The sequence below is a fragment of the Scomber scombrus genome, chromosome 18, assembly GCF_963691925.1.
Source record: "Scomber scombrus chromosome 18, fScoSco1.1, whole genome shotgun sequence".
Lineage (NCBI taxonomy): Eukaryota > Metazoa > Chordata > Actinopteri > Scombriformes > Scombridae > Scomber > Scomber scombrus.
The window spans coordinates 11,294,549-11,306,875 of NC_084987.1; the positions used below are offsets into that span (position 1 = coordinate 11,294,549).

Consider the following 12,327-nt stretch of genomic DNA (forward strand, 5'->3'; position numbering starts at 1 on the left):
AAAAACATATATGACAATGATTTAAAAAGGATTTTTATTTGTCTGGTCCAGTTGCCAAGGATAGTCAATTTATGAAATGAACATACATAATGTGCTGGCAGATTTGATGACAGAACAGAAAGAAAACAACATAAATGTTATGACAACTTCTATGAAATGAATGAGCGACTTACCACCTTAATCAAAAAAAGACATAATTAGAACCTGAAACTAAACATCAAATGCACAATCTAATGCAAACCAAATAAATACACCTCTGGGTGAGACAGGGATTTCTAGGGGAGAATTGCACAGAATCAAAGTATAGTGTTCAACTACCACGTACTACTCTCGACAAACACATAAATACAAACATTCTCTAATTACACACACACACACACACACACACACACACACACACACACACACACACACACACACACACACACACACACACACACACACACACACACACACACACACACACACACACACACACACACACACACACACACACACACACACACACACACACACACACACACACACACACACCTTCTCAATCAATCATCTTAACATTTTTTTTCTGAATGCTCCTCGACATTTTTCTGTATTTGAATCTCATTCAAACAACACATATGTTGGAGGCAGTCAGTGATTCAAAAGAAGACATCTGCACCGCGGCAGCTGCTGTAGTGCTTAAGACTGCAAAGGAAGATAAGAGGACCGGTTTCCCACAGATTTTGTGGCAACATTGGCCTGATCACTAGCAACTGCAGGGTCAAGTGTTTTTCCTAATAGCATGGACACACTGGCTGAAAAAAACAGTTTGGCGATTTACATTCACCCAGTTTTACACAAAAGGAATTTAGATACCATGTAGGGTAGGTGAGGGCTGCTACAGTCTGGAATGATCCTTCATTAAGAAACCTACTGTATATATGTCTGGACACACAACAGGGAATCATATAATAGGAAACAGAGTCCTTGTGACTTAAAGGATTTTTTAATCCCTAGACAAAAAGTTTCAGCACTTTTCAGCCATTCGACAGTTTCTATTCATTCTCATTCACCCGTTCTCATCTCAAACATACATCTCACTAATGCTTAAGCAGCAGGCTAGCTTATTCGTAGCTTACAAAGGTCAACTTACTTTTTACAAATCATTGTCAAAAAAATCAAAGTAATCAGCATTCAGTATATATTAAATCAGCATTGATTATCTTTTTCACACAGAGCTGTATCCAAGTAATGATGAATATGATAAAGCCCTCCTTCATGTTTCCAGTACTGTTTTTCAAGGTAAGCTCAGGTAACATTTCAATTCATCACATACTGAAAATGAAAAAGCAAGTTAAGAAGAACAAGTCACATGAATTTCATTCTTCTTTTAGCTCTCAAGAGGCTGACGCGATTTGTCCAGCAAAAAAAAAAAAAAAAAAAGGCAGAATAGTATAAAAAAACATCCAGATGTCTGCAGCTGAAGGAGAGTTGGAGCTGAGTGGAGTGCACTAACTGTGGGGACAGGCAGTTTCTAGGTGTGCAAGTCCACTGACAACCACAGTAGACACTACCAGTTCAGCCCACATAGGAACCACCCACTACTGTGTTTTCTGGTCCTGACCAACCAGAGAAAACACCCCTGAATGGGATGAGTGGTTAGTGTGTGCCCTACATTCATATGAGAGCAGAGTTACCTGCAATTAATTTTCAGCTGAGATATCCTATCTGAACTGAGAAGCGAGCCACTTGTCTCAGCAGACAGGAGAGAGAGAGCCCTGGAAGAAGAAGAAGAAGAAGAAGAAGAGAAGGCAGCAAAAGGAAAAGTAAGCAGAATTGAGAGGGGCGGGAACTACTCTGACCCAAAATACTGTTCTTTGGGCAAAGGCAGTGTGGTTATCCCCTCTTTTTCTTACCTAAGAGTCATGGAAATGACTCCAGGGGCAGGGTAAGGCAAGGCAGGAGGAGGCAGGGTGCAAGGGAAAGAATTCTTCATCCTGACAGAATCAGTTCACATCCAATTTTACAATCTAGGTAGACCTGGCGGAGCCAAACAGAAGCTCTCAAGAGAGAAACTAATGTAACTACATCAGCTGAAGGAGAGAGTGGTTGGCCCTTTCTCTTTGCATGTAAATTTGACTGGATTGTTCTTATGGTCCAGGCTGATAGCTGGTCAAAAATCTTATCAGTCATGCTGTCCACTGCTAGTCTAATTTGGTAATGAACAATCTGAAGTGCCACACTGGCCAAAACAGAATACGATAGGAGTCAAGCTGGGAGTTGGTTCCCTGAATTGTAATATCTCTACCCATCTTGGGTACATGTTTATTTGGGGGTGCCAAGCTTCTTGGGAGTTCCTGGGCGCTTTTGCCAAAAGTGACCAGGTATGGTGAAAGCGTCAACACTCATGGACATGGTTTTGGACGGGATGACAGAGAACTGCTTGCGGTCAGAGGTGTACTTGAAAATGGACTCAACCATCTCAGGTGTGATGATGCGGGGGCCAATGCCTGTGAGCCGTACCATCTCTTCAGTTTCAGGGTTCATGGTGTAAACTGCTCTGAACTGACAACTGTTATCTCTGAAGAGGATGAGGAAGTGGTTGGCCGTGCTCTTCTCCATTTCCTGAATAGGAAAGAAAAGAGAAAGAAAAAATAATATAAAGGTAAGTGCAGCTGACAACAGAAATCACAGTCACTTATAGCCTAGTTAGGGTGGAACTCTCTGTTGGACTCTTACACAACCGGATGGCTCACCTCTACAATCTTGTTTTTCTGTGGTTCATTGACCCTGCCAGCCAGGCAGCAGCGAGTGATAGCATTATGAATGATGAACTTGTTGGACTTAAAGCTAGGCTCCTTGTACAGCTTTGGTCCTGAAAGACAACATTTCCAAATATCATATACCCAACGAAATCATGCTTATTGGACTTTTTTTTTTTTTAAATAATCTCTTAGTTTGGAACATATCACTGACCTGTGTATTCTGGGATTGAGGCTGGGGAAGAAATAGTGGAGCCATTCTCCCAGTCCTTCTCTCCATTCTGGGTGCCCCTTCGTCCTGGTGACATTAGACGGGAGGGGGAGTGTGAGCGGCTGGAAAGGATGGAAAAGAAAAGTTTAATGAGGAAAGTCAGTCATAGACCTTGAGGTTGTGTGTACCTGTTGTATGTTACATGCACCTTTGCCCCTGGTAACACTGATAACAGCTACCACAGGTTGTGGCAGTGACTCAAAGCAAACCTATAGTTTGTAAAAAGTTACACATAACATGTTGAATACCTAAACATCTGTATTCTGACAACATTTTTGGGAAGGCATTTGGTGTTAGGAGAAAATATGTAGACAAAAAGAAATACATTTTAAAAAAGGCCAACAATAATGAACATTAATTCTTCATTGTACTCCACTAAATCACTCAGATAAAAGCAACACCCCAACTTTAATTTAGTGTCATATGATGATATCAATATTATTTTGACAAGCTCTATTTGATTACAAAAGATTGATGTGATGTAAAAAAAAAAAAAAAAAAAAAAAAAATGTTTTATTTCACTGGGACTTAAAACAATCATTACCCTGTTTAAAACTTAAGAATGATGTTACTCTGACCATTCATTAAAGCATTCATTAGGAAAATACCAGCCAAAGTCACTGTGCAAGTTACCTGGGAGATTTCCTGACAGACAAGCTTCCAGAGTCATTAGCCATGGAAGACAGGTTCATGGTGGAGTGGGAGTACACTTTGTTCAGCCTGGTGCCTAAATGGAGGAAAAAACATTGTGAAAGATAATATACTGAGAAAAGAAATGCATGTGTGTGTATGAAGGGAGAGTATAAAGGCAAAAAACAATTTTTGAAACATATTAGAACTGTTTACCCATGAAACCTTTGACAGGACTATGAGAGAGAGCTGAGTCATCTCTGAAAACAGTCTTCGGTCTCTGCTTCTTGACACCACGAACTGTGGTGGGTTTCTGTCTGAGCACCTTGTCCAAATCTTCCATGATCTTCAGTTGATGTCTCCGTTCATACTCCTGTCTAGTGAAGTCTCCTCTGCGCTGGGGTGTCCCCTCTACTGGTGGGGTGCGTGATGCTGTAGGGCTGCCTGGGGTCTGGGGTCTGTCTTCACTCTTGTTGCCCCAGCCCTCAATGATCATCCACTGGGGCTTGCTAAAGATATAAAGAGATAATATGAATTATAATATGAACGTTTTTCAATGTGTGACACCGACACTACAAAACCAGTGATGAAAATATTGATGTATCTGACAAGTAATGGCAACAATTTGTTTAATTTACTTACAATACAGCAATAAATTTACAAATCCTAATCATCATGTTATTTCCCGCAAAAGCTTGACCACAGAAATATAAAAACTTTACAAACCTGACTAGTTTTAAAGTAAGGAATCAAATGTTAAAGTCTCTATTTTGTTATGAATGCAACTAATAAAATTTGGAAATTCTCACTTAGATTCTTTTTCTTTTTCCTGCTCAAGTTTGCGTCTTTTCATCTCTTCTGCCCTCTTCTGTTGTTTCTCCAGCAAGGCTGCTCTTCGCTGAGCCATCTCATCCTCTGTTCGCTCCTTGTCATCCTAATAATAAAGATAGATTTTAAAAAGGCATGACTTTATTACCTTTTTCTAAATACAAACATTTTTTCAGAATGGTACAATAATAATCAGTCACCTACCTTGAAAAAGAAACCAACCCCTCCTCCTTTCAACTCTGGCTCTGTCATGTCACTCATGGAGTCAGAGAAAGCATCAGGTACTTGGTCATCCTCCTCTCCATCTCCTTGCAGGCTAGACAGCGAGATCTCTATCAAGCTACTGCGTTTGCCATTCAACACCACTGCAGGAGCATCACTCTCAAAGGAACACTCTGATGGGGCACCAGAGCTGCACGCTCCACCTGCAGACCCTTCCTTCTTAGCCAGAGGACCTTGTGAGGGCCCTGGTTCCAGGTCCATGCTAAATATACTCTGATAGTCATTGGAGCCTACGTCTGACAGGGTGTCATCTGCTACAGGACGGGGAGTCTGGGTAGGAGTTGGTATTGGGGTCAGTGTAGGTGTGGGAATAGAAGTTGGTCCAGAAGAGCGCACTTCGTCAAAACGATCAGAGTCACCAATGGAGAATGAGGATGAAGTCTGGACTTGTGATTGCCAGGGATTTACACGACGAAGGTGGGGAATGCGGTCAACGTTTTGTGGTGGGTTGAGAACCCTTGACAGGGTTGGTACCTTAACGTCTAAGGGACGACTGTGTTGGTGGTGTTTGGGGCTTTTAGGGGGCACAGATTGGGCCCTACGATGGACCAGAGGAGATTTTGGAGGAGTGGTGTGGTTTGAGATTTTGCGGGATGGAGACGGAGAGGACGAGGCTGAATTTAAATCTCTGGTGGATTCTCGCGACAGGCGTGCAGAAGGAGCAGTTGGGGTGGAGGTTTTAGGGCTGGCTGGAATAACCCAGGATTTGTTGCTGGAAGGTATACCTTTCTTCGTAATTAGATGGTTCTGCTGCTCAGTGAGCCGCTGCATGTCACTTTGCAGGGAGCTAAGAGCTGCAGTCAGTTTGGACACAGCATTGTTATAGTCCCCTAGTGGAGCTACCATTTTCTCTCCAGGTGTCCCAGAGCCCTTCTCCCCTGGTGTACCTGCCTTCTCTTTGGGTTGACTGGCCAGTTTGTTGAGCTGAAGTCCTCCTTTGACGTCACTCTCATCCTCCACTGAGGGGCGCTGTTGATCTTGCTCCTGCTGCTCTTCCTCTTCCATTCGAGCTAGCCTTTCCTCCAGCGTCAAACGAGAGAGGTCTTCTTCTGTGGATGAGGTGCTGAACTGGCCATCCACTCCTTCCCCCTCGCCTTCCTCCTCACGCTGCTCCCTCTTTAACTGCAAAAAGGCACTCTTGCCCAGTCTTTGCCGGTGCTTAGCAAAAATGGCCTCAATGCGTTTTTTCTGGGCTTCGATAGCCCTGCGTTTTTCTTCAAGCCGAACCCCTAGTTCAGACATTTCATTGTTTAGTTGTGGGCTCTTGCTGGGGCTTTCTTCAGACTTCTGTGCCCATGTGGTCATCTGAGGAGCAGAGGGGTCGCTAGCTTTGGGAGAATCCACGATCTGCTTCTTTTTGCGTTCTGCAAAGCTGGTCATCTTCACACCACTGTCAGGTACCTCTTTACCATGACTTCTAACAGAGTGTGCACCAGCAGCAGGTGTGGTTGGAGTGGACTGGGCCTTAGGCATGTCTTCTGATGCATCCGAGTCCACACTGCCATCTCTCAGAACAGAGTCATCATCTCGTGAACATTCAGAGGCGTTTCTGGTGCGAGTGGGCTCCTTGGACTCTCCTGTGGGCCGGTACATCATTCCTGAGCGTGTTGGGGCTGAGCAGCTGATAGGTGCTAAGTTACTGTTATGTCTAGAACTAGCAGGATCATCAGGAGAGTGGAGGTAGAAGCCATCAGGAGCACCATCAGGGTGTAAACGCGGCTCCATTTTGCTCTCATTGTGGATGATTTGAAGGGCCTCTTCGATAGTTGGCAACTCTCCTGTTTCATTTGCCCCAAGGCCATTCTCCTCTGCCAACTTTGGAATATTGGGAGTCTGGGTGGCCCAAGAAGCTCTTTGGGGACCATTGGGCCCAGAGGGTTTGCCAAGCAAATGGCTGAGGTCTTCAGGTGGGGTGTAGGGCATCCGAGTCATGTTTTGGCCTGCTGGGTTGAGTTGGTCTGAGCTCACAGAGCGGGTTATCACAGGGTTGCCCATCACAATGTCCACATCACTGTCCAGGCCAAAAGGAATGCTGAAGGATACTGCCGACAAGGGGCGGCTGAGTAGAAAAGAAAGTGAGTGTAAATACAAAAAATATTCATATTAACATATACACTGCGTTTAAATGGTAGTTAATATGTGGACCCTACCTGAGAGGTTTCTTGCTCCATGTCTTTCCAACTCCTTCTATATGAGACATTGAGGTAGACTGAGTCAAAGATCCTGAGTACAATGGAACACACACAGACATTTAAAGGCATGCACACCACACAAGGATGCACATATCAACCACAACAATAAATGGAAAAATATAAACAAAAAGTTTCACAAATATCTCTTAAAATAACAAAACAACAACACAATACAACACAATACATAACTCAAAGACTAACACTGAGGGAATCACTGAGGGAAATAGGTCAACCACTTTGTAAGATTAAAGAAACGCAGCATCTTCAGCTTACCTGACACAGGGGAAGAGATAGGGAGAAAGGGCTTCTTGAAGATAGAAGGAGAGGTACTGCAAAGCAGACAAACAATCTTTCAGTTCAAACAACTGCTTTATCTGAAGAATGTGCCAGACTACAAAAGTAAAATAATACTCGGTGTTGTCATGTACCTGTTACCACTCAAGCTACTTGGTGTTGCTGGTGTGGATCCATCTAATGAAAAAGAAAACAACCAATAAAACTTTGTAACAGATACTTACTGCATGTTCCCACTGGTAGGAGTGTATTTACGCATGACCACAAAATTGGTGGCACTTACCTAATGTGTCTATTGGCTGAACAAATTCTGGCTTTCGTACTTCAAACCAGCAAAGCAATTCTGCTAGGAAGTTCAGCAAGTTGAGCTAAACAAATCACGCAGAATAAATTAAGCATTAAGAAGACAATACAATAATAATACAAAGAAGACAATACAATAATTAAACATTTTTGTTAATTCTGCTAATGATCGGGAGTGTGAATGTCAGTACCTGAAGCTCCTGAGATGTGTATAGCATGTCCTCCAGCGCCAAGTGACAGCAGCTCTTCAGACAGCTGTCACAGAATTCACGGATGAACTGCAGGTTGTACAAGCTGTCAGCTACAGACATGGACTCCTTCATACAAACATCTTACAAAAAAGGGAGAATAAAGTGTTAGACTGACATAAGTACTAAAAAGCTTGTGGTTGTCACTCTTACAGGACATTGTTATGATATTGGTTGGTACCTTCAAGTCTTAGCAGGCCAGGGCAATAATAATGTATGACAGCAGCAACAGCACATCCATTGGAGAGGTCTTTGACTTCCTTGACTACTGGAAAGACGGGCTTTTGTTTGGACTGAATTTTATCCTTTCTATAGCGAAGCTAAAACAAACAAACAAACATACAAACAAGACAATCAAATACTGCAGAATGACTTCAATGGTATGCTGTCAATGTTTATATTAAAAATACTGGACATATCTAATGCTAAAACCACCATTAAAGCCAGAGTTTTCTAAACAAGTCTACAGTGCCAATAAAAAGTATTCACCCCCTTTGATGCTTTCCCTTTTTATTGCTTTTATTAATCGAATCATGGTCAATATAGTTTTGCTTTTTTTAAAAGAATTGACAAAAAACAACTCTTTAATGTCAAAGTGCGAACAGATTTTTACAACGTAATGTCGATTAATTAAAAATATATAATATAAAATAAGTGATTGCATAAATATTCACCCCCTTCAAGACAGTATTTAGTAGATCCACATTTGGACGCAATCACAGCACTGAGTCTGTGTGGATAGGTCTCAATCACGCTTGCACATCTGGACACTGCAATCTTTCTCCATTCTTCCTTGCAAAACTGCTCAAACTCTGTCCGGTTGCATGGGGATCGGGTGTGAACAGCTCTTTTTAAGTTCAGCCACAAATTTTCTTTTTGATTGAGGTCTGGGCTTTGACTCTGCCACTACAGAACATCTTGTTGTCTGTGTAGATTTCTCTGTATGCTTCATGTCATTGCCTTGCTGGAAAATAAATCTTCTCCCAAGTCATGGTTCTTTTGCAGACTGAATCAGATTGTCCTCCAGGATTATCCTATATTTTGCTGCATTCATTTTACCCTCTATCTTTACAAGCCTTCCAGGGCCTGCTGCCAAGAAGCATCCCCACAGCATGATGCTGCCACCTTCATGCTTCACGGTGGGGGTGATGTATTTGTGGTGATGTGCAGTGTTTGGTGTCCACCAAACAGGGTGTAGTCTGATGCCAAAAGCTCCATTTGGTCTCATCAGACCAAAGAACCTTCTTCAAATTGACATTGGAGTCTCCCACATGCCTTTGGGTGAACTCTAGTCGAGATTGAATATAAGCTTTCTTCAACAGTGGCTTTCTCTCTGACACTCTCCCATAAAGCAACAGTTGTTGTATGTAGAGTCTCTCCCACCTCAGCTGCTGAAGCTTTAACTCCTTCAGAGAGGTCACAGGTGTGTTGGTGGCTTCTCTCACCAGTCTCCTTCTTGCACGGTCACTCAGTATGTGAGAATGGCCTGCTCTAGGCAGATTTACACATGTGCCATATTCCTTCCTGTTCTTAATGATGGATTTAACTGAACTCCAGGGGATGTCCAGTGACTTAAACATTTTTTTGTATCTATCCTCTCACTTATACTTTTCAATAACCTTTTCTTGGAGTTTCTTGTAGTGTTCTTTTGTCTTCATGGTGTAATTTTAGCATGAATACTGATTAACCAGTAACTGGACCTTCCAGACATAGGTGTCTTCATACTACAATCACTTGAGACACATTCACTGCACTCAGGTAATCTCCATTTCACTATTCATGAGACTACTAGCTCCGTTGGCTGGACCTTTATTGAATTAGGTCAGTCACTTTAAAGATGCAAATCACTAATTTTACATTATATATTTTAAATTAATTGACATTCATTTGTAGAAATCTGTTTTCACTTTGACATTAAAGTTTGTTTTTTGTCAATTCTTTTTAAAAAAGCCAAATTATATTGACCATGATTCAATTCATAAAAGCAATAAAAGGGGAAAACATCCAAGGGGGTGAATGCTTTTTATAGGCACTGTATATGCACTGTGATACACAACAAATCCCTTTCAAAAAGAATTGCAGTATGAATGTGAGGAGGAGAAGGACAAATAAAGGTCATGCTAAAGTATTCGGGAGAGACAAAGGTGAAAAAAAGGGAGATGCAAAGGAAGAGATTTAATCAGAGCAGAAAGAAGGAAGGTTTTGTCAGGAGAAAGTGGGACAAGTGAGGGTCTCAGGAGGCAGAGACAGCAAGAGAGAGAGAGAGTAACAGAAAATGAATAAAATGTTTCAGGTAAAACTGCAGTATATAGACAAACGGCACACTGTGAGCAGGGACACGCTGACGAGAAGCCTGCCTCTGTTAACTCCCACAGCTATTCACACATAAACACACACCTGTCTCTGAGGACCAGAGGAACAGGTTGTACTTGGTAGTTTCAAGGCTTGTTTGAGTACAGATTGTGATTCATGCACCACCGATGTGTCCGTGTGTTTTGCGCCCCTGTACTACTCCGCCCTATGACATTGATGCTGACGTGCTATTTAATACAGGGATACAAGGATGTAATGCACACTAGCATTCTCACACCAGCATATGGAGAAAAAAAACACACCTGACCATCAGATATTTGCTGATAAATGTGATGAAGACACTGGAAGGATGGAGGGACAGGGGGAAGGAGCAGAGGAAAGGAAGGAACTTACAGGAACAAGTTTCCAGTACCAGCGAGTAGGACACTGTTAGAAAGGAGGAAGGACAGGAAATAGAGAAAGACAGGGAAATGGAGAACAGCAGCACAAGGAGAGGTATTAAGCCTACAGCGGAAGAACTAGACAAACAAGAGAAAGGGTTGTGATGATGATATTTTCTTGAAATGACAAGACAGCTTTGTTGACAAAGCAATGACACTGGCCTTTTTTATTGTGTGTCATCCAATACCTATTGTGCTTGTACAGTAAGAGTAAAGGCTCGCAAGTGCAGCAGAGCCAACAAATTGAGCTTAATGCACTGCACTTCATATGCTTTTTAGTTTTTAGTGCATAATCCCAGACAGATTATCATCTGTGTTTGGATATAATGATGTGTGGACAGAAATACACTGAACTTTTAACACAATACTCACAGAGGGCTGAACAGGTTGGGGCTCTGTGATGGCCTGAGACGTGTCAGTATTGGCTCCTTCGTTAAGTTCTCTCAGCTTCTGATTTAACTAAGAGCATGCCACAGAGATAGAATAGTTAGAAAACATTGATAACAGATCTGAAAGTATACAGTGTGCTGTCACCTCTTTAAGACATAGTGGATTGAAGAAAAAGAGCATTTTTTTCTTGGTAGCTAAACAGACACTGGTTCATTTATAACGGAGAACTAATAAAAAAGCTAAAAATCTGAACAGATCACACCGAGTAATTTCTAAATGGATATAATACAGTGGTCTGCTTGATAGACATTGTTTTTCTCTGGCGTGCTACTTACCCCATTAACCCAATGAAGCAGAGCATCCTCCCAGCTAGAAGCTCCGCCCAATAGCTCAGCAGAACCACATGTCTTCACCGCAGTCACGGTCTCCATGGCTCCCACAGCCATCAGGGCATCTATCACTGCCAGGTGAGCACTCTTCACCAATCATATAGAAAGAAAGAAGAGGAGCTGTCAGAGGTGTGACTATTTACAGCGAGAGCCAAGACGGCATTGGTCAATTACAGCTAACACAATAATGTTGGACATTGACATTTCCATTACTCTGACAGTGCACTACACACTGCAGAACAGATCACCACTCACTGCTACAAGCATAATTTACCAGCAGCCTCCTCTAGGGGTCACCAGAAACCAGCTGTGAGTCAGCAGAAACACTGACAGCAGTTCCCAGTAAGCAAACAAACACATCAGTAGAAATGGGTGAACTTTGGACTCATGTTTGTATAATCATTAAATCGTTAAATAGGCAATGGACCTGTAATATGATAACACATGTGTCCCAGGACTGTCATTCCTTAGCTGCCTTCCTTTTATTTGCCCTCTCTTCAGTGTACTTCCCGTCTTATTGATATATTCCTTTATGACTCATGCACAGACTGCAGGATAAAATGAGGGAATGTAACTAGATCTCCAGGAAGCACAACAAAACAAGCATTCTCTGTAAGAAACAGGTGTTCTGCATTTTTTTTCTGCAGATTTGGTGTATGAATGTGTCTTTGTCAGACAACATAATGGATATAAAACCTACTTCAAATGTTGTCGTCCCCCCAATACAAATAAAACAATCAAACACTCTTGATTACACATATTTAACATTCCCAAGCACTTGTGTCCAACACGCATAAGAGCATTTCCTAGTACTCGAAACCCCATTACAGAGGCCTTTCTAATGGCTGGAGCCAATTAAAATGCACCACCAACATTATTAGCTCAGTCAGAGAGATCGCCTTAACTCTATAAACCTGTTAGCTCATTAGAAGTTGTACTCCATTTGTGCCATGGGACCAAAACCAACAGTGTTTTATATGTGTAGTCTTCATATTTCTGTGAATGA

General features: G+C 42.1%; 1 protein-coding gene across 2 annotated transcripts in view; it reads right to left on the reverse strand.

Moving 5' to 3' along the window:
* Positions 1 to 20: 20 nt before the first annotated feature.
* The window catches only part of camsap3 (calmodulin regulated spectrin-associated protein family, member 3), a 24,938-nt gene continuing 12,631 nt past the window's right edge, over positions 21 to 12,327 (reverse strand). Inside the window, exons 3-17 of one of the 2 annotated variants that reach the window (XM_062439613.1) lie at positions 11,268 to 11,408; positions 10,915 to 11,001; positions 7,971 to 8,109; positions 7,733 to 7,872; positions 7,522 to 7,606; positions 7,373 to 7,415; positions 7,218 to 7,273; positions 6,903 to 6,936; positions 4,675 to 6,811; positions 4,452 to 4,576; positions 3,859 to 4,151; positions 3,646 to 3,739; positions 2,956 to 3,074; positions 2,736 to 2,854; positions 21 to 2,604 (exon numbers count right to left, since the gene is read on the reverse strand). In XM_062439613.1, coding sequence (XP_062295597.1) covers positions 2,305 to 2,604; positions 2,736 to 2,854; positions 2,956 to 3,074; positions 3,646 to 3,739; positions 3,859 to 4,151; positions 4,452 to 4,576; positions 4,675 to 6,811; positions 6,903 to 6,936; positions 7,218 to 7,273; positions 7,373 to 7,415; positions 7,522 to 7,606; positions 7,733 to 7,872; positions 7,971 to 8,109; positions 10,915 to 11,001; positions 11,268 to 11,408 — 3,912 coding nt within the window. In that variant the 3' untranslated portion in view covers positions 21 to 2,304. Of the gene's footprint in view, positions 2,605 to 2,735; positions 2,855 to 2,955; positions 3,075 to 3,645; positions 3,740 to 3,858; positions 4,152 to 4,451; positions 4,577 to 4,674; positions 6,812 to 6,902; positions 6,976 to 7,217; positions 7,274 to 7,372; positions 7,416 to 7,521; positions 7,607 to 7,732; positions 7,873 to 7,970; positions 8,110 to 10,914; positions 11,002 to 11,267; positions 11,409 to 12,327 lie in introns of both variants that reach the window. The other variant, XM_062439612.1, reaches the window with a different exon arrangement.